The sequence below is a fragment of the Mus caroli genome, unplaced genomic scaffold (assembly GCF_978045245.1).
Source record: "Mus caroli unplaced genomic scaffold, Mus_caroli_1 scaffold_2, whole genome shotgun sequence".
Classification (NCBI taxonomy): Eukaryota; Metazoa; Chordata; class Mammalia; order Rodentia; family Muridae; genus Mus; species Mus caroli.
The window spans coordinates 103717044-103737357 of NW_028227257.1; the positions used below are offsets into that span (position 1 = coordinate 103717044).

The 20314-nt window shown below is 43.5% G+C and overlaps 1 protein-coding gene across 1 annotated transcript; it reads left to right on the forward strand.

Moving 5' to 3' along the window:
• The first annotated feature begins 2260 nt into the window (after nt 1-2260).
• Prkra (protein activator of interferon induced protein kinase EIF2AK2) lies at nt 2261-20281 on the forward strand. Its single transcript, XM_021149425.3, has 8 exons — nt 2261-2568; nt 3076-3245; nt 7081-7162; nt 10096-10174; nt 11112-11229; nt 13513-13607; nt 16961-17135; nt 19632-20281. The coding sequence occupies exons 1-8, from the start codon at nt 2261-2263 to the stop codon at nt 19787-19789; spliced, it is 1185 nt and encodes a 394-aa protein (XP_021005084.2). The 3' UTR covers nt 19790-20281.
• The last annotated feature ends 33 nt before the right edge of the window (nt 20282-20314 follow it).

Sequence of the window (20314 nt, forward strand, 5' to 3'; positions counted from 1 at the left end):
ATTAATATCAAGATGTCATCAACTGCGACCCTCAGGCAACGAACCCATTTTTGAAGAAGAGAATCAGACACCAAACTAAGCCTTCCTTGATGTTAAATACAGTTACGCAGGTTAGAACTATAAAGTCCACGCTCACCAAGTAGTTTGCTGGTGTGCAATTCACAACAGCGCCTCCCTTCATGAACTCGGGTAATGAATAATAGATGGTAGTGTAAATGATACACTAAAAGCAAGTCTAACTTGGAATGGCAGCCTACAGAGCTAAAATATATAGAGAAAACTAATTCAAACTACCAAAGTCCTTGAGGAGACCACAGTTGAGAGGGCTTTCCCCCAAGCAATGAGCCAGTTGGAAGGAGGCTCACAGCAAACGGTGCAAGTGGGCTCTAACATTAGGCCTGGATATGATCTGCGGTGGCCATCATCCAAGAGGAGTTCCTTCACAAGCCCAGCAGGCGAATTTTGGCAGCAGAAAAGTACTTTTTGAAGCTTCACAGTGTACAGATCCTAACACGGGCATTTCTCTCATCCGGATTTTTGTATGCTTGTGAAACTATATGTTTAATACCACATATCAATTCACAGACTGTAGAGAAAAACAATTGGATGCAGATCTCTATAGGGTCTTGAAGGCTTTTTAGTTACTATTACATTACATATTAAAAACTACTATGGAAGGTTCTAACTCTGAAACTAATAGCTCAGACTACATCAACTGATAAGAGTCCTGCTGAATTTTACCTCCTTTTTGTTGCTCATTGCTATCCAGTTACTCTACCTATAAAAATAGTTACATAAAGTTTTGGCTTATTTTCAAGGAATTTTTGTGGATCCATTAAATTAAATTCTAGAAACAAACCTATACTGTATGGCCATAGGTGGTTGATATATTTTGAGTGTCTCTGTGGTTGTTACAATACGATATTCATTAACACATAAGTGTAATAGCATTATTGGATTGTAACCCGTGTATATTATACAGAAATAAAAGAGAGAATAGGCTTAACCTAAGCCCCAGTAGAATTCAATTTGGCTCAATTTCGGATATTTTTTCCTTGCTTCCAAGTGTTTGGGCTCTCATACAACCAAAACAAATTTCCATCACAGAACCAAATACTTTTGTACAACAACCTAAAACTTCCATTAAAAAAAAAAACTTTTAGGAGTCTCTCAGTAAGAACATTTCTAGAATTCAATTCTAGAGCATTAAGTAAACACAGGAGCCATTGTGCAAGTAGTTCACAAACTTCTAAGATGCTCTGAAGCGCTAACACACCCACAACATACTCTGAAGGTGGAGCGTTCCAGGTTAACGTCATCACTCCCCATTGCACAGGTCAACCGGAAGAGCAATCCTGGAAACTGGTCTAAATATCCTTGCTATGCACTCCACCTCCAGCATCTCCTTGGGGATCCCACATGTTCCCAAAGCAAAGGTTCTAAACCTGTGGGTTGCAAGTCCCCTGGGGTTGCATTATAGTAGCAAAACTACAGATATGAAGTAGCAAGAAATAATATTATAGTTGGCGAGGGGGAGAAGGGGTTGTCTCCACGACATGAGGAACTGAATTAAAGGGTCACAGCATTAGGAAGGATGAAAACCACTATCCTAAGCAGGTTACGAGAGTCCGCCAGACAGCAGCGGGCCCAGGGATCCAGGGCTCTTAAAGCCGGCTGCCCCCTAGCCGACGCTCTCCGGTCTCAAGTTTCGGGGCCAAGATCCGCAATTTTCTTAGCAATTTACCATTCGAATTTTTAAATCTTTCTTAAAGTAGTCCAACCCTTAACCTTTTTTCCTTGCTCCTCAAACATGCTAGGCTCGTGGCCTACTACTAGCTTTCTTGCCGAGAAGGAAGCCGCCTCCCTCTAAGGACAAAGGACTGAAGCTCTCTGCACCACTAAAGGCGGGAGGGGAAACTCGGGGAACCGAAGCGGGATGCAGGCAGGAGCCGGGAAGAGCCGGGACATGCAATGGAGGCGGGGCCTACAAGGGTGAGGGGCGGGGCCGGGCGCTCAGAAGCTTTGGAAGCGGAACGGGGGGGGGGCGCCTGCAGAGGCTGGGAAGAGCCCAGACTGGCAGAGAGGGCGGAGCCAGATCGCAGGAGGGGCGGGGCCGGGCTCTGAGAAGCTCTGGGAACCCAACTAGGGCGCGGGCGGTAGCTGGGAAGGACAGAAACTTGGCAGAGGGGGCGGAGCCCGGGGAACCGGGAAAGGCCTGAGCACTGTGGCAAAGCGGAGCAAGAACATCCAGGGGCTGAGCATGGCAGAGAGGGGCGGGGCAGAAAGGCTGGGCAGAGAGGGGGTGTGGCCCGCTCTTCCGCGCCGAGGCTCCGCCTCTCCTTCCTTCTCCGCCTGTCCCTTCGCTGGAGGGAGGCAGGCAGCGATCGGAGGGGCGTCCAAGCAGCAGCGCGGGCACGCTCCTCTCGGGAACTGGCCGACGTGGAGAGGGAGGACCCAGATCCGCACTTCTCTTGATTGCTGTGGCCAGCCGTCCCTTCTCGCCATGTCCCATAGCAGGCATCGTGCCGAGGCCCCGCCGCTGCAGCGCGAGGACAGCGGGACCTTCAGGTCAGCGCCGGGCCGTCGAGGCCTCAAGGCCCAAGACGGGTGGGCAGCGGGGCAGGGGCGGGGAGCCGGCTGTCGGGCAGCATTCTGGGTAAAGCTCCCTCCCTCTCCCGGCATGGCGCTGGGCCCGCCCTCCGGGCCCTGGGGGTCTGCTGTGCGCCCCGCCCCTCTAGTGACCCTAGGCAGCTAGCCGATCGGGAGGATTTGATCAGCGTTGCGGCGCAGACCCGGGTGTAGACTTGATCTAGCTGCCTCGTCCAAGCCCACCCGGTTTCTTTCAGCATCCCTCCCACCGCTCTCAAGTTCTCTGTACAGACCTCTCCACTCTCCTCCATGGGCTGCAGCACCCGGGGACAGGTGCTCGCCCAGGCCTTGCCACTGATCCTGGCTGCTGGGGAGCTGCAGAACCTTTTTGTCACCGTTTGTGACTGTCAAAATTGAGAAGTGGATGCTTTTGCTTCCCTTTCAGCTCTGACGTGCAATGCCTACGTTTTTTTCTGGTTTTTGCAGTTTGGGCAAGATGATAACAGCTAAGCCTGGGAAAACACCGATTCAGGTATTGCACGAGTACGGCATGAAGACCAAGAACATTCCAGTTTATGAATGTGAAAGATCCGATGTGCAAGTACACGTGCCCACTTTCACCTTCAGAGTAACCGTTGGTGACATAACTTGCACAGGTCTGTATGCAGTTATTTCCCCATGACCATGTGTGGATTGGAGGCCCTGATTCTATGTTGCTTTTCAGTAAGGAAAAGTGCCCTTTTAATTAAGACGGCTGTGGGAGCGTACTCTGAAGACAAGAGACTCCAGGATCAACTTCATTTGTTTCGCTAGATGTAAGGAAGCGCAGACTCTCCCAGCATCCTGCACACTTTCCAGTACCTGGGGAGCCGGCTAAAGTTCCTCTTAAGAATTAAAAACTGGAAATATTCTTGGAGCTCAGATAGCTAAGTCCGTGGGTGCTATCGCCTTTCAAAGTTACAAAGTTACCAGCGCAGAGGCTAGTAGGCACGCTGTCAGAAGTTTCCGAGTTTCCCTTTTTATGAACACATCTGGAACTTCGGATTCTTGGTACCTACCACTCTTGAGTGTGTGTCCATGAAAAATCAGGGAAACATAGAAGACTGCCATAATGTATCCCTCCAAGCTGCAGTGCATAGTAGCTTCTAGTTTTAAATACTATATAGGTATTTTGTATAAAATTGTTTCCTCTTTTTATTCATGAAGTGGCATAAAGTTAAAGACCTTTTCATAAGCTACATGCCCAAGGTCACACAACAATGAGGTTTTAAAGTTCAGATTCATGCCTTCTTTTAGTCTAAGCCTGAGAAAATGGCTACCAGAGTTGCCATTTGTAAACGTGGACATTATTTTCCTACATACCTATTTAGTTGAAAGCATAAAAATTGTTAAATAGTTTAATTTGTAAATATACAAAGAAAAATTCGGAAAAGCTAAAGTTCCACTGTCTGCTAGTCTGAGCATATCATATATTCAAATATGGGGATCTGAGGTTGACTATACTTATTGGAGCAACTTCAAAAAACCCTGAAGCTTTTTAACTTTTTGTGTATGGGGTAGATTGGTTGTAAGTATGCACTGGAAGTTTCCTTATGGAAATACACAAGGTTAGAATTCAGTTGCAACTTTAGCTGGTCATTTTTCAAATATTTGGGAGAAATGTTCAAGAAAAAAAAGCCATTTTCCATTTTAGTGCATTTGGGTTAGAGATGAGCAACCTATTTCAACTGTTCTACCTTAGATCCCTCTCATACAGCCCTGTCTTCCTGTCGTAACTTCTCAGCCTTCCCTGCTTCAATTACTATCTAAAGCAATTACTATTACTAACTATAATTCTGGAGGCAGGTGAACATCTGAGTTCGAGGCAGTTCTGGTCTACAGAGTGAGTTCCAGGACAGCCAGGGCTATACAGAGAAACCGTGTCTTGAAAAACAAAACAAAACGAAACAAAAACAAACAAAAAGACTGTAACTCTGAAATCTTTGTCTTTAGCCAGGAACAGAACATATCTGCCTGTGTGCTTTCTGGGCATCTTTGCTTGGGCATATTAGGGAAAGACATCTCAGACTCTTGTCCTGAAGTCAACCATCTTTTCATTTAAACTCATTTTTCTTTCTTACATTCCTTACCCCCCAACTCCCAGGAGATACCACAGTCAGTTGGTCAATAGAAGCTTGAGGTCTTGCTGACTCTGTCCTGTCCCCTTTTCCCCCTGTCCTTGTGTTGCCATAAATCCCCATCTTCTGGATAATTGTTGAGTCAGCTTCTCTCTTTTTCTTGCTACCTATGCTCTAGAACAGTGGCTCTCAACCTTCCTAATGCTGCAACCCTTTAATTCAGTTCCTCATGTTGTGGTGACTCCAACCCTAGAATTATTTTGTTACTACTCAATAACTTATGAAGTTACATACTCCATTTTGTTGCTACTTCATAATTTTGCATGAACCATAATGTAAATATCTAATCCTCGGAGTCAGGGGAGGTGTCAAAACCCACAGGTTGGCACCCTCTGGTCTAGACCATTGTTATCTTTCTCTTGGACTAAAGTTCCTCCGATCTTGTAACTGCTCTTTCAACTTGGAGTCTTGTGGTGTGCATTCTCTTCACAACAGCTAGTGTTTTTCGTTGTATTTTTGAATGAGAGACTTACTATGTAGCCCAAGCTGACCTTGATTTTTATTTTATTTTATTTTCCTCCTGCCTCAGCCTCCAAAACTCTGCGCTTATAGGTATGGACTACCATTGCCTAACTCTGAACACTTTTTCTAGCATTCGAATTTGTCTCCCTCTTCTTCTTTTTGTTTGTTTGTTTGTTTGTTTTTGGTTTTTGAGACAGGGTTTCTCTGTATAGCCCTGGCTGTCCTGGAACTCACTTTGCAGACCAGGCTGGCCTCGAACTCAGAAATCCACCTGCCTCTGCCTCCCGAGTGCTGGGATTAAAGGTGTGCTCCACCTTGTCTCCCTCTTCTTTTTCTCTTTCCTTCTCTTCTCTTCTCTTCTCTTCTCTTCTCTTCTCTTCTCTTCTCTTCTCTTCTCTTCTCTTCTCTTCTCTTCTCATCTCTTCTTTACAGTCCATTTAGTGACCTCCCCATCTCACAAACTTTTAAAACAAACCCTAACTTGCTAGCATGATTTACAAGCTTCTTACAACGTCAGCAAGGAGCCTCAGTACTGCACAGACACTTGGTAGGAATGCAGAGCACCCAGCCTTTTCCAGATGATGAGATTAAAGTATATGCTCTAAAAAGAAAACCTTCCCTGGCAATTCTTTACACACAAAGGTTTTGCAAAGGACAGATGTATAATACGCTTCGCTATCCCTTCTTCCTGCACCCCTGCATCCCAGAATCCCTTTCATCAAGCTCACAGGCTTTATTCGTTTTCAGCTCCTTGGGGCCTTGAGAACACTGTGTGCTGTGTCTCCCGGACCTGTTTGCAGGTGCTCCTCTGCCCTCAATGATCTTTGGCTCCTCCTCCCTTGACTTGTCTTCTAGTAGTCCATATAGTTCCCCTTCCTCCATGAAAACTTCCTGAATCTCTCTAACAGGAGCTAAGCTGCTTTTTGTTTGTTCATTTGTTTGGACACAGTGTCTGGTGGTGGCTCAAGGAGCCCCTAAGTCTCAATCCTCCTGCCTCAGCCTTCTGAATAGGTGTGATTACATAGCCACACATGCTGATCCTGTTGCCTCCTTACAGCCTGACCTGAGGTTTGTTATAATATGCCCTTTGTATTTCAGCTATCTGTTAACAGACATTTGGCTCCCAGTCCTAGAGAACAAGAGATTCTGTTTAGCCTTGTGGCATATTCCAAGTGTCTGTTTTAGTAGATAAGACAGTATTGGGCTCTGTGTCCTGATACTTGAAGGTCACACTTGAAAACATTTTCCATGAGTTTGAGAGTCTGAACGGAGGAGGAAAAGATGGACTTCACCATTTACCTTCTGTGGCAGCTGAAATGAAGATGTATGTCAGTTCCCTGCATCCTCCCCTTATCTACCCATGTTAGCTATACAGATTGTGTGGAAGACTTGTGACATAAGCCTTACCTTACCCTTCTCCGTATCACTATGTGTAATCTTGCCTGCTGAGCTCGAACCGGGGTTGTCAGTGGCTGCTCCTTTAAGGAAAGCCTGCTGGAGAGAAATCTCTTTTCTGTCGAGGAATAAAGGAAGAACAAAATGCTGAGTTCTGTTTCTTCAGGAGGTGTGATAGGGTCTAGCTTATTCCCATTTTATATAATACACATATGTGGTATAGAAATAGTGTTTCATACAGGTATACATAAACTCAAATGAGTAGTACTTTTAAAACTGGCATTAATGTGTCGATTTCACGGGTTGAGAATCTTTCTGATATAACTGCATGTATAAGTGGATGGTTTCAGTGGCGAGCCAGCACACGTAAAGTGACTTTGTTTTGCATTATGGCCGCGGATATGAAACACATACTTGCTCAGAGAGTAAGAACTTCTTCCTCCCGTCTTTAATGCAGGTGAAGGTACGAGTAAGAAGCTGGCGAAGCACAGAGCTGCGGAGGCCGCCATAAACATTTTGAAAGCCAATGCAAGTATTTGGTGAGCTAAATTTCTTTGTATTCCGCAGCTCAAAATTTTCATGGCTGAGGTAAGATGAAAATTTTTCATATGCGCTCAAAAGCGACAGAGCGGACAGTTGTTAATATCTTCACTCTAAAATTCCATATCTGTGAAAGCCTGCCATCCATTAAAGACAATTTAGGCCTATTAAATCTGGTAGTTAATGGTAAAGGAAGGCTAGCTTTTTGCTGGATGATGGAGTACAGTCAGTACTTGTGGCAGATATTAATATTCTTACTATGAAGATGATAATTTTAATCAATTATTTGTACACTAAATAAATAAGGTGTAAGACGGAAAAAGTCAGTGAAAGTAGTACTTTCTTTTTCTTTTCGGGGTTTTTTGTTTGTTTTTGAGACAGTTTATTTGTGTAGCCAAGGCTGTCCTAGAATTAGTTGTTTAGACCAGGCTGGCCTCCAACTCACAGAGATCCACCTGCCTCTGCATTCTGAGTGCTGGTATTAAAGGTGCATGCCACCACCGCCTGGCCAACTTTTTTTTCTTTTAAGAAATGGTCTTACTTTGCCTTTTGTAGCCTAGCTGGCCACAAATTCCGTATGTAGCCCAGGCTGGACTCCAACTAACTAGTAGTATAGGCTTGTGCCTTTCTATCGAACTGAAAGTACTCTTCGAAGTTCTTATTTGGAAAAGGGATCAAGGTGTGTCCTTCCTGTATCAAATACAGGTGGATGTTAAGTGGGCAATAATTCTGGATATTTCCAAATGGAAGTGTCTGCCGTTGTCAGTGTTTTAGAAAGAGTATTGGTGCTGCAGCATCATACATCTCATAAATGGAGTCTGCCGCTTCCACCGTGCACACTGTGGAACATGGCGAGCCTTCAGCTTCTCTTACACACACCCAGAGATGCCTGGAGTTTAGTCTTGTGTAATCTGCCCGTTGTTGGCATTTTTGTTCTCTAACCTTAGTGAGACTTACAGATTTAGGAGTTTATTTAGGCTCCATGCCATAGCTCTCTCTTTCTCGGGCACTCTCAAGCTTTTGGGTAATTTTGAAACAGTGACATACTTACTTTCAAGATAAGTGGTTGCCCCAGGCCAGCCTTGGACCTGACCTCACAGGTGCTGCTTACCTTCCTGTGGTCCAGACTATCTATGACTTACGGTGGCTTTCAGGTCACACTTTCGGTAGCCCAGCTTTTGAGCACTTCTACCTGTTGGTGACCTCACTGTTCTGTGTAGTCCAAAGGTCATGCCAGAGTGCTGAGTACGTTTGTAGAAATCAGCACATAGCAGGTCCTCCCGGCATGTGGGCACTTCACTTTGTCACCATGAAACTTTCCTATGCGTTTGTAACAGTAAGCAAGCTTTGCTATGTATTTGTGCTTTTTGGCAGATAAGATGAGAATCACTAAGCTGTAATCAGGCCTACAGGCCTACACAGGGACTTTCTCACTCCTCCATCCCAATTATTTGCATAGCTTCAGCATGCAGCATTGTAAGGGAAGACTTGTCTACTCTGCCAGCCTGTGTTAAACGTGCCAGTTGGAGGAGATGGCAATAGCTGAGTCTCGCTCGTGTCATGGCAGGAATGACGCTTCAGTTATTTATTTAGGTGGTTGTCAATGTGGAATGCAGCTTCTTCAGAAGTAGGCATTGATTCCCCAAGTAGCTAGTCATTTCAAACTCCCTTGACGAAACTCTTCTCTCTCCCCTGTTTATAACCCCCCACCACACACACACACATTAAAACCAGATTTATACAGGATGTTTTCTTTACGCAAGATACATCAAAATCTTAGAGGATTATACAAGCAGATGATGGGACACATTTTCTTGTCTGGCTATCTGGATGAAAATGCATTTATAGTCTGTGTTACAATACTGCTACGCTAACTTTCCTGGCTAATGGTTATCTTTTTAAAAGTGGTTTTAATAGTAATGTACTTTATACATTCATACAAACGTGTACACACACACACACATTTAAGAACTTCAATCATGCATCTATATCACTCCTATCCGTCTCCCCTCCTCCTTGTCCGACCCGTCTCCTCATCCCAAATTTATGATTTCTTCTTTAATTACTGTTGCTACATGTACTTTCCCTGGGACTATTTTTAGATTTATCTTTATGCTTATGAGTGTTTTGCCTGCATGTATATATATATATATATATGTACTATATGTATGCCTAGTGCCCACAGAGGACAGAAGGATGCTAAATGCATCCTTTAATCCCCTGAAATTGGTGTTATGGGTGATTGTTAGCCATCCTGACCCTGTGGGGACTTGGAACCAAACCAGGTTCTCTGTAAGAGCAGAGAGTGTTCTTAACCACTGAGCCACCTTTCCAGACCTTAGTATGTACATTTTAAATAGTTTTATTAAGCAACTCTTATGTACAATGCACTACAAAGCTTATCTAAGTAACTTATACGTCGGCCCTACAACCAAGTAGTAGTCAGTGTGATTCAGAAGAAGTTAGGTGAGGAATGGACAGGTTTGTGCAACATTGAATAATTTATGGCCAAGTGACTTTTTAAAGATCCAGACTAAATTTTATTTTTTTAATATATGGTCTTGTGTAGCTCAGGCTAGCCTCAGACTTTCTGTGTTTAAGGGTTTAAGGGTAACTTTGAATTCCTGATCTTTCTTCCTCTACCATCAGAATGGCAAGATTATAGGCATGTGTCACCAAGCTTGGCCCCAAATAGTACAGTGACTCAGAAGAATGAGAGGTTGTGATCCTTTGAAGGAAAACAGTAGCCATCTGGAAACGAGGCTCGATGTAGCCCGAGGATAGTGGGTAGATCAGATTCCCAAAGAAGTGACGGGCATTCAGTCCTCGTAGAAGGGATGGAAGAGCTTTGGCTGAGGTGGTTACATAGAGAATACATTATCATTTATATACTAAATCATCTTATTTAATAACACTCTTAAATAATGTTTAGCTTTGCAGTTCCTGACCCCTTAATGCCTGATCCATCCAAACAGCCAAAGAACCAGCTGAATCCAATTGGCTCATTACAGGTAAGTTAGTTTTCCATATTATTTGTCTATTGGCCAAACGTATAATAAATTTGTATTATCATAAAGGCTAAGATAAGCAGTTGATATTTAAAACATAATAGGGGACTATAAATATTTTGTTTTCTTTCTTTCTTTGTGTTTTTGAGACAGGATCTCTTTATGTGTCCCTAACTATCCTGGATCTTACTATGTAGATCAGGCTGGCCTGGAACTCACAGAGATCCACCTGCCTCTGCCTCCTGAGTGCTGGGATTAATGGCGTATGCCTCCATGCCCCAGCAGTGAGTATTTTGTTTCTAAGTTGTGATCAATGCAGTCTGTGTAGCTAGCTTGAAATGATTTTCTTATTAACCAGTTTTGGACTTTCTTCTTGTTCAGTATTTGCCTTTGTTTGGTTGAGTGGTTACTCAATATAAGCAGACTTTGGCGTAACAGGTCTATAGTTTTCTTAGCCAATAGGCCAATAGACCGCTGGGTAACGGGTTTTATGCTTTAAGGATAAGATATTTCTCACTACTCTTGCAACCTACCTCTTTCTACTTCTGTTGAGACAGACTTTACACAGAGCCTTAGCTGTGCAGCTAAATTCAAGAGAAGAGAAGGACCCTACTTAATTGCTTGATTCTAACAAAAAAGAAAAGAAAAAAAAATATGTAGCCTAACTTTCCTATTAAACGCAGGCAGCAGGCATCAGCTCACTGTGGAATAGAAAAGCACTGTCAACAGCACAGAGCTGCTGTGGTTTTGGCGTCGTGATAGAAGATAAAATATGGGTCTGCCTATGGGAAATAACAGGGTGTTCTTGCAGTGTCCCATTGGCCAGCACAATGATGCTTTTCAGGCACATGACTAGAAACAGAATCCAAGAGGAACATCATTTGTGTGACTGAGCCATTGAATAGTTAAGCTTTCTATTGTAACCTCATCAATTTTACAGGAATTAGCAATTCACCATGGCTGGCGACTTCCTGAATATACCCTTTCCCAGGAAGGAGGACCGGCTCATAAGAGGGAATACACCACGATCTGCAGGCTTGAATCATTCATGGAAACTGGTACTTCACTCTTACAGTCAGAGGAGCTTGCAATGTTTTCAGATAGGGAATTACCATAGAAATTTCTGTCACATGGCTTTTTGGATATTCATGTCTCTTCTCTACTATCTTTGACTTTCTGAGAATAGTCATATTTCCTAATTTGATGTTTTAAAAATGAGATTGTAACTGAAAAGACAGGCAAATTATAGGCTCTGTGCCATAAGTAGTCTTCACTGGATTATAAACGGGGGTGAAGAATGAGAGACTATGTGTCAAAAAACGTTGTGAGCTTCTGAGGGTATGTTTCCTAATGGCGGACTATTGCTTTAGTGTATATGAGGCTCTAATTTCAGTCCCCAGAATCATAAAATATAAAATAGAAATAATAATATAATAAACAACAAAGAGATAATAGAGTTTTTTGCGTTTTTTTGTTTTTTGTTTTTTTGTTTTTTTAGTTGCAGCAAATTTTGTGTTATAAAGCTACTACACTATGAGAAAAAACTTTCAGAAGTACTAGTGAGAATCCCTGTGTTAACCTCTCTGGCATGCTTCGGTCACTTCTAAAGTAGATTAATATGGGATTGAATGAGCTACGGGTGCAGGACAGTGATAAGGGGCTTGCCTGGTGTAAGTGAGGTCCTGGATCCAATCCCCAGTGCAGATGAGAAAAGAAAAATAAAATAAATAGTGTTCTACTTTAGATGGAGATTAGACTCAAGTAGCAGGACTCCTGAGTGGCCGTGCGGTCAGCACAGAAGACACTGGGCCAGGAGCAGGGCCTTCAGCTTACATTCTTCATGTAGTCATGATTTAGACAGTTGTGCAAACTTCTTAGTCTCTTTGACTTCCATTTTGTTTGTTTGTTTGTTTTTTATTGTTTAGTAGTGTTGGCTGTTTCACACACAGCCTGTCATGTGTTAGGCACGTGTTCTATGACTGAGTTATACCCCAGTCGTTTTTGTGGGTTTGTTTTTGAGACAAGGTCTCCCTAGAGGTAGCACTGGCTGTTGTGGAACTCACTCTGTATGTAGGCCATGCTGGCCTTGAGCTTACAGAGGTCCAACTGCCTCTCCCTCCCAAGTACATGAACTACCATGTCTATCTATCCCCAGTTTTTAAATCTACAAAAGTAAAGTACAGAAGTAGATATTTAACGTGTCTTTCAATTCCATTATCACCTATACCTTTATTAATTAAAAAATTCACATAGTTGTCAGCTTATAAAAGATTATAAGCAAAACATAGATGTTAAGAGTTAGGAATTGCGTCGGGCGTGGTGGTGCATGCTTTTAATCCCAGCACTCGGGAGGCAGAGGCAGGTGGATTTCTGAGTTCAAGGCCAGCCTTGTCTACAAAGTGAGTTCCAGGACAGCCAGGGCTATACAGAGAAAACCGAAAAAAAAAAAAAAGTTAGGAATTAGCATTCAAGTGTATTTGATAAATCTAATTGGTCAGGATTAAACCATATATGATTCATGTGCTAGGTATAGAGAAAGTTTGCAAGTGCTACACACTTTCAGTGGGTAATTATTAAAGACAGATTGTTGAAGAAAAAGAGTTCCTGGGCTGGGGAAATGTCTTGGTGGGTAAAATGCTTGCTGCAGAACCACAACCTGAATTTGAATCCTTGGCACCCGCCTTCTGAGCAGCTCGCACACAGTAAGGCACATAGACGCCCTGGGGCCCACTGGCCAGCCAGTGCTGCTGAAATGGTGAGCCCCAGGCTCAGGGACAGACCCTGCCTGCAAAACAAAGAACAAACAACAAACAAATCTTATAGAACAAAAACAGAAAAGGAGGACAGCAGAGGAAGATAACCAACATCACCAGCCTCTGGCCTCTATGTGCCCTGGCACGGGTGGGCTCAGCCCCCCCCCCCCACATTTTAAAAAATATAATTAATGGTATTTGAGGACTGGTGGTATAGCTTTAGTAATAGAGCATTTATCTAGCCTCTCTCTCTCTCTCTCTCTCTCTCTCTCTATATATATATATATATATATATATATATATATATCTCGGGGGTGTGTGTGTGTGTGTGTGTGTGTGTGTGTTTTACTTTGGCAGCTAAATGCTGCCAGATTTAATACAGGAAGGATTTGGGAGGTATGGTATGTTGAGATGTACACACAGTATGTGTATATATTACAATAAACAGCAGTGTCAGTGCAATAGAACGTATTGGGCCAGTGTATGAAAATCCTGAGGTATTCACGAATAAAACACAACTCTGTACAGATTTTATCATTTTCTGTGGACATTAATTTCTAAATCTACTGTTGCTTTTTCTTTATTTAGGAAAGGGGGCATCAAAAAAACAAGCCAAGAGAAATGCTGCCGAGAAATTTCTCGCCAAGTTTAGTAATATTTCTCCAGAGAACCACATTTCTCTAGTAAGTAATAACCAGGCAGGATTGGAATAAAACTAAACAACTAGGCCGGGCGTGGTGGCGCACGCCTTTAATCCCAGCACTCGGGAGGCAGAGGCAGGTGGATTTCTGAGTTCGAGGCCAGCCTGGTCTACAGAGTGAGTTCCAGGACAGCCAGGGCTATACAGAGAAACCCTGTCTCGAAAAACCAAAAAAAAAAAAAAAAAAAAAAGAAAGAAAAACCAAAAACTAAACAACTATTGCTGGAGATGTCCCTTCATTTCTTGTATTGCTGCTCCAGAGTTGCAATGTGTAAAATGTCGAGTGATCGATGACTCCAGTTTTTATTGTGTCCTGTATGTGAGCCAGGGTTGGTTCAGGTAAGAGGACTTGGGAGACACAGTAAATTCAGAATTTCAGGATGGGATCGGAAAATGAGAGTTCAGCCAGGAGCCTGACTCCGGAATGCTCTGTGCTTAGCACACAGGACCAAGTAAGCAAATTAACCAAGAGCCGGCCTGGGTGCTGCTTTTCCACATCCGTTCCATCGTCCGTTCATTCATCTGCATGTGTAGTGATCATTTGGTGAGCTGGCACTGTGTCGGGAGCCTGGGATTCAACACACAGCCGGCTTCTGCCTCTAACCAGTTTAATGGCTGGCTGAAAGCGGAGTACACTAGAGATGGATGGTCAGAGAGTGCAGGTGCAGGGCTGGGCATGAACATGGAAGAAGGCAGCCAGCCAAGACCAGGGGTTCAGGAAAGCCTCCAGGAGGAAGGAACATCAAAGCTAAGACATACAGAGACGATCTGTTCAATAGATGCTAAAAAGATACTTGTAGCAGTCATAAGTGATTTAAAAAAAACCAAAAGTATTAAAAGCATGGTCAGTATCTCTGCATTACAATCATCTCATTAAAATAAAAAATGAAGCAGGACACTCAGTAAGAGGCTTTTGTCTGACCTTGTTCCAGAAACGTAGTTAGATGACAGGGAACAAAATGACACTGTAAACAAGGGAAGATGAGCTACAGTGATTTCTAGATGCAAATAATTCGATTATATTCCTGTAAACCCCTGGAGAGATGGGAACAGTGGCACATTTGGGAGGCAGATGCAAGAGAAGCAGAAGTTCAAAGCAGCCTTTGGCTACATAGCAAGTTCAAGGCATTCCCAGGCTACATGAAACCCTGTCTCAAAGACAGTAAGAGAATATGCCAAGGTAACTCATAGTTTAATGTACAAAATCAATGTTTTCACGTTGTTTAGTCATATGGAAGTAACAACCGGAGGGGTTCAAACGAGAAGGATAAGTCATTGCTTTGGGGAGCGGGGAGTCTGAGGGTGAGGAGGGGGTGCAGCGAGGGCTTTGTTCATGTTTGTGTACTGTATTATTCTTCCCCTATGGTAGATATACATAGATTAACAAGTGCCTGAGAGTTTGCTAATGAGCTTGGCTCTGCTGATGAAGTGCTTGCCACGCAGGTATGAGGACCTAAGTTCAGAAATCTAGCACTCAGATAAAAAGGCAGGCACAATGGCCTGTGAGCCCAGCCTTAGAACACAGAGGTGGAAGGGCCCTTGCTGGTCAGCCAGGCTAGCTGAATCTGTGGTCTCCGGATTCAGGGAGAGACTCTGACTCAAACAACAAGGCAGAAAGTGATAAGAAGACACGTCTATTGACCTCTGGCTTTCACACACATACATAAACACATTCTCACACGTGCTACAAGCACACATACACTATACCACACACAACATACACAATATACACACACACCAAATTTTAAAATTTACAAATAAAAACACGTACTTCATGTAAAAATTGTCTGAAGAAAAAAAAAAGATATACTAGAAAAAAATCAACAATTTTCTTATTTATAAAGCCAAGAGCTATTTTCAATATCTGGGGTAAACTTGAATAGACATTTGCAAGGATTCGTGTAGAAATACTTCGAAGCCCTACTGAAGAATATAATGGAAATTAAATTAACATGGCCCTGTTTCTTCTTTTCATACAGAGACTCAGTATAGTAAACATAAAACTGTAAGCTGTCTTACTCTTAACTGCCAGAATTCAGTTTGGCGCTCGGCAGGACCTTACAAAGCGTGTCTGGAAAAAGGAGAAAGCAAATGCTTGAGCATAGCACCTAGAAAGCAAGAATTTAAGGTGGGCTAGGGTGCTCGCCCTCTGAGAATAATACAGAGTGTGGACCTGTGAGAAAGCAGGTTACTGGTGGGAGAGCGGAACACGACTCAGGAGTCGGTGCAAGTGCATGGCCACCTCGTGATGGCGGCAGTGGGATTTTAGATCAGGTACAGTGTGGACAGCTGACAGACAGGTGAGGATGGGATGGTCAGGTACAGTGTGGACAGCTGACAGACAGGTGAGGATGGGATGGTCAGGTACAGTGTGGACAGCTGACAGACAGGTGAGGATGGGACCGTCCAGGTACAGTGTAGACAGCTGACAGCCATGGGTGAGGATGGGAGATAGTGTGTTTGTATGTGTGTCCTTGTGTAAATAGATTGCATATCCCCATACCAAACCTCATGCCTAAGTAAATCCCAGATCAAGGATTGAGCGTGAATAGAACTGTCTTGGAAAACACAAACGATCTTTTGAAAAGAATCTTAGGGATAGAAAGTCTTTTTTAACTGTAACTTAACATCTAAAATCTGAAGCAAATGAATTTGACTAGAACTTACGATACGGCCAAAAAAAACTATGAATAAAATCAACATAACTAAAACAAGCAAAGAATTCAGCTTCATACATGTAAAGCCTGTACACCGTTTTTTTTTTTAAGTCTAATAGGAAAAATATGAAAGAACGGAAGAATATTCAGTGTATTCATGCCAACTAAGATATTCTGTCTGTTTTAAATTGGTGGAAGCTACACTGTTTGGCTAGCTGCTGTTGGTGAGGGTGTGATAAACAAGCACTTTGGTCGGTGGGTATGTAAATTAGTTCAGAAATCAACCTGCAAGTATTTGCTGCACTTAGGTATGTGGGAGGGACAAGGTGCATATGTATGGAGGTCAAAGGGTGTCACTTCTCTCCTGTTTCCATATGGGTCCCAGGGATCAAACTCAGGAATTAGATTTGGCATCAAAGAGCCCTAACCTGCTGAGCCATCTCTCTGGCTCAAGTTGTAAAATTTATTAAAATAAAAGCATTTCTGTTGGCAGTGTCTCTCCTAGACATACATAATACTGGAAAAACAAAACAAAGCTGGGTACTCTGGAAAAGCAGCCAGTGCTCTTCACCCCTGACCCATCTCTCCATCCCCCAAGCATCTGTATTCACTGACCCTGGTACTAATGTTGGAACTGGCCCATTTCGGAGCTGACATTTCCCTCCTCTCTGCCTTTTAGACGAATGTGGTTGGACATTCCCTAGGATGTACTTGGCACTCCTTGAGGAATTCTCCTGGTGAGAAGATCAACCTCCTGAAAAGGAGCCTCCTCAGTCTCCCGAACACAGACTACATCCAGCTACTTAGTGAGATTGCCAACGAGCAAGGCTTTAACATAACGTATTTGGATATAGGTATGCTTTCTCGTGTGCCCTGACATGTTTCTTCTCAGGACCTCATGCATCTCATGCTGACCCTGAATACATACCTGACCTTGCCTTTACCTCCCAAGGGCTGGGTGGGATTATGGGAGCAAAACACCACCATGTTCCACCTCTGTGGATGTTCAGTTAATTCAGTTTATACACCTGTTTAGTGTGTGTGTGTGTGTGTGTGCACATGTGCATGTGCATGCATGTTTGATGTCATGATTTTAGTATCAGAACAATGTGATATCCCTATTCAAACCTTAGTGAGATGTGAAGACCTAGCCTGGCAGAGCTGCAGGCTCTGGGAAAGTAGAGCTTCAGGGCTAGAAGATCCTGCAACAGTCTTGGCAACCTTAAGATTGATCTATGAATCAAATGCAGTTTGGATAAACAGCAGGTGATGCAGAACCCGAAAGCAAATGTAGACAGGTGGTCAGGAAACAGCTGATGAGAGACCGTCCCATAAGTGTTTATCAGTGTCTTCAGTTTGGAAAATGGGGATAACTGAGCCATCATGAACAAGACTAAGGAGAAAAAAAAAACAAAAGCCAGAGTGTGGGCTAAGAAGGAAGCCTCTGAGGAGGATTTAGATGTGCGCTGATGTGCTGCTGACCTGCTTCATACCAGCTTAAGAGCTGAAGAGTTCTGGAGCATCCAGAACTGGCTTTGGACCAGTTCCAGTGCAGCTGCTGCCAGTGAAACCAAAAAATGAGCTGGGCACTTGGGAGACTGAGGCAGGAGGATCACTATAAATTTGAGACCAACCTAGCTATAGAGTGAGTTTTACACCAGGCATAGCTACACAAACAAAACACCTACAAAGGTGTCCAACCTCATTACTTCAAAGGGAAATGTAAGTTAAAGTGGAGGGGAAGTGCAACATCAAACTCACTAGGTTGGCTACAGTCAGGAAAATGGAAGATAGAAAACAAGACTGTGAGATTCCAGTTTGGAACCTCATAGATTGGTGGTCAGATGTAAAATGGTTCAGTTATCAGCAACTCGTGTGACCAAGCAGTTTCACTCCTGGAAATTAAAACGAGTAGCCGTCACTCTACCATCCAAAGAAGTGAAGGTCTAATGCCTACAGCAGCATAAGCAGATTTGAAGGTACTGCGCCAAGTGAAAGAAGCCAGGCACAAAAGGCTCCAGTATAAGCCAGTGAACTAGTCAGTAGAGGTTAATCCATGCACACAGCACAGGCTGGTGGGTGCCCAGAGTGAGAGGGGAGGGACTTGGAAGGGTAATTGTCTGATGGGTGCAGGTGTCCCCTTAGGTTATGTAAATGACTTGGAAGTGGATAGAGTCGTGGATGTAGAAAATGGCATGGACTTGTTCAGTTTCAAAACCAGTTGGCTTCACGTCAATTTTTTTTTATTGAGGGACAAAGGCCTTACATCCAGTCACTCATTCAGTAACCCTATTGCTATTAAGATATGTCCTTGAAATTGAGTGACTAAATATTATCATTTAACCATAGTCACTTTAAAAGTTATTATCGAGTGTGTGTGTGTGTGTGTGTGTGTGTGACAGCATGTGTGGGATCAGAAGGCAACTTTGTGGAGTCAGTTCTCCCCCCCCCATCTTTCTGTGGGCTTCAGGGACCAAGGCCAGGTCTCCAGGCTTGTGCAGCAAGGGCCTTAGCCCACTGAGCCAGCTCAGCAGCCCTCATCGCCACTGTAAGTCACATTCCTTCACCACCTGTAGTGAGTGACTCATTGGTAGATGAAAGCATTTGCTTCTTGGGCTTCTGTGTCATTACAGGACACCATAACCCAGAGTTCTACATGTGTGGTCTTCCCATGCATCAGGTCTATTCTGCTTAAACGCCTACTGAAAGTGACTTCCTAATGGAAAACACAGCCTTGCCCATCCTTTAATAAGTGGTTCTTCCCCACTATGACATGTTCAGTAATGTGCAAACTCTCTCCAAGTGGTCACATTTAAAGTTTCCTTGGAGAGGTCGTAGAAATGCAACAGCCAGCTATGGCTGACCCCAGCCCTGATTTCTGATCGTGTGGGCTAACATGAAGTCTGGGGTCAGCATTTCTTTCAGATTTCTTTAGCTGAGAACTGTTTCAACTGAGCATGTGGGGAGGATGGTGGTGGTTGTCTTATTTTTGATTGATTTTTTTTATTTGACTAATTGATGGTTGTTTGATTTCTTTTCCCCTTGAGTATCTTATTTTATAGCCCAGGCCAGCCTAGAAATGGCTTTATGCCCCAGGTGAATCTAGAACTCTTCGTATGACTCAGGCTGGGCTAGTGCTGGAAGTCCTCCTGCCTCCACCTAAGTGTAATGGAACTCAAGTCTGAGCCGGCACACCCCACTACCTGTCTGTTTTGTTTGTATAAGCATTGATGAGTGATTGAGGTAGTGTGCTGTGGATACTTCAAGACCAATGAAAACAAATGGTTTTCTAAAGGATTTGCTTTACAGGTACCCAGCACTAACTGTCATGTTTGCATGCGTCATTACAGAGGAGCTGAGTGCCAACGGACAGTATCAGTGTCTCGCAGAGCTGTCCACCAGTCCTATCACCGTGTGTCACGGCTCAGGCATCTCCTGTGGCAATGCACAGAGTGACGCTGCTCACAATGCTCTGCAGTATTTAAAGATAATAGCAGAAAGAAAGTAGGCTCGGAGCGACTTAGGAAATCTTTCCGCGGCGCAAAGAAGTTTCCCTCCCCCCTCTTTCCAAGCAAAATGTTTACCGTAATGTATGTCTGCGTGTCCTTTCCAAATCTCTTCAGATTCCGTCAACTTTCCAGATTTAAATGTCTCCTGGTAGGTTATTAAGCTCTTTTTAATGGCTTCAACTTTGTATTGGTATATCGTGTTTATAAACTTTGTACCACAAGGCTGAGTGTGGTGTTCATTTTACAGGGTCAGACGCATAGGTTGAACATGCATGTTTGACTGTAACGGTAAAGAGATAAAAGTACTGCTAGCAACAGCCTTACTGGTGCTTAAACTCTTTTGTGCAAAGCTTTGTGGAGTGGATTCTGAAGAGCCCCTTTAGACTAGAGTGTTGAGGCTTGTGATGAATGTCATTGCTAAATTTCAGGGAACGTGCTTGGTTTGCTATGTATTTGAAACCATGGAATAAAGAGCTGTTCTTATAATGGGAGCTCTGCTCATTTTATTACACAGCTACTCACTT

Excerpts from the sequence above, each read along its gene's own strand:
- Prkra (XM_021149425.3), top strand. The coding sequence starts at position 2,261 with ATGGCAGAGAGGGGCGGGGCAGAAAGGCTGGGCAGAGAGGGGGTGTGG. Across the intron at positions 2,569-3,075 it reads GAGGACAGCGGGACCTTCAG|TTTGGGCAAGATGATAACAG; the intron begins GTCAGCGCCGGG and ends TGGTTTTTGCAG. Across the intron at positions 10,175-11,111 it reads ATCCAATTGGCTCATTACAG|GAATTAGCAATTCACCATGG; the intron begins GTAAGTTAGTTT and ends TCAATTTTACAG.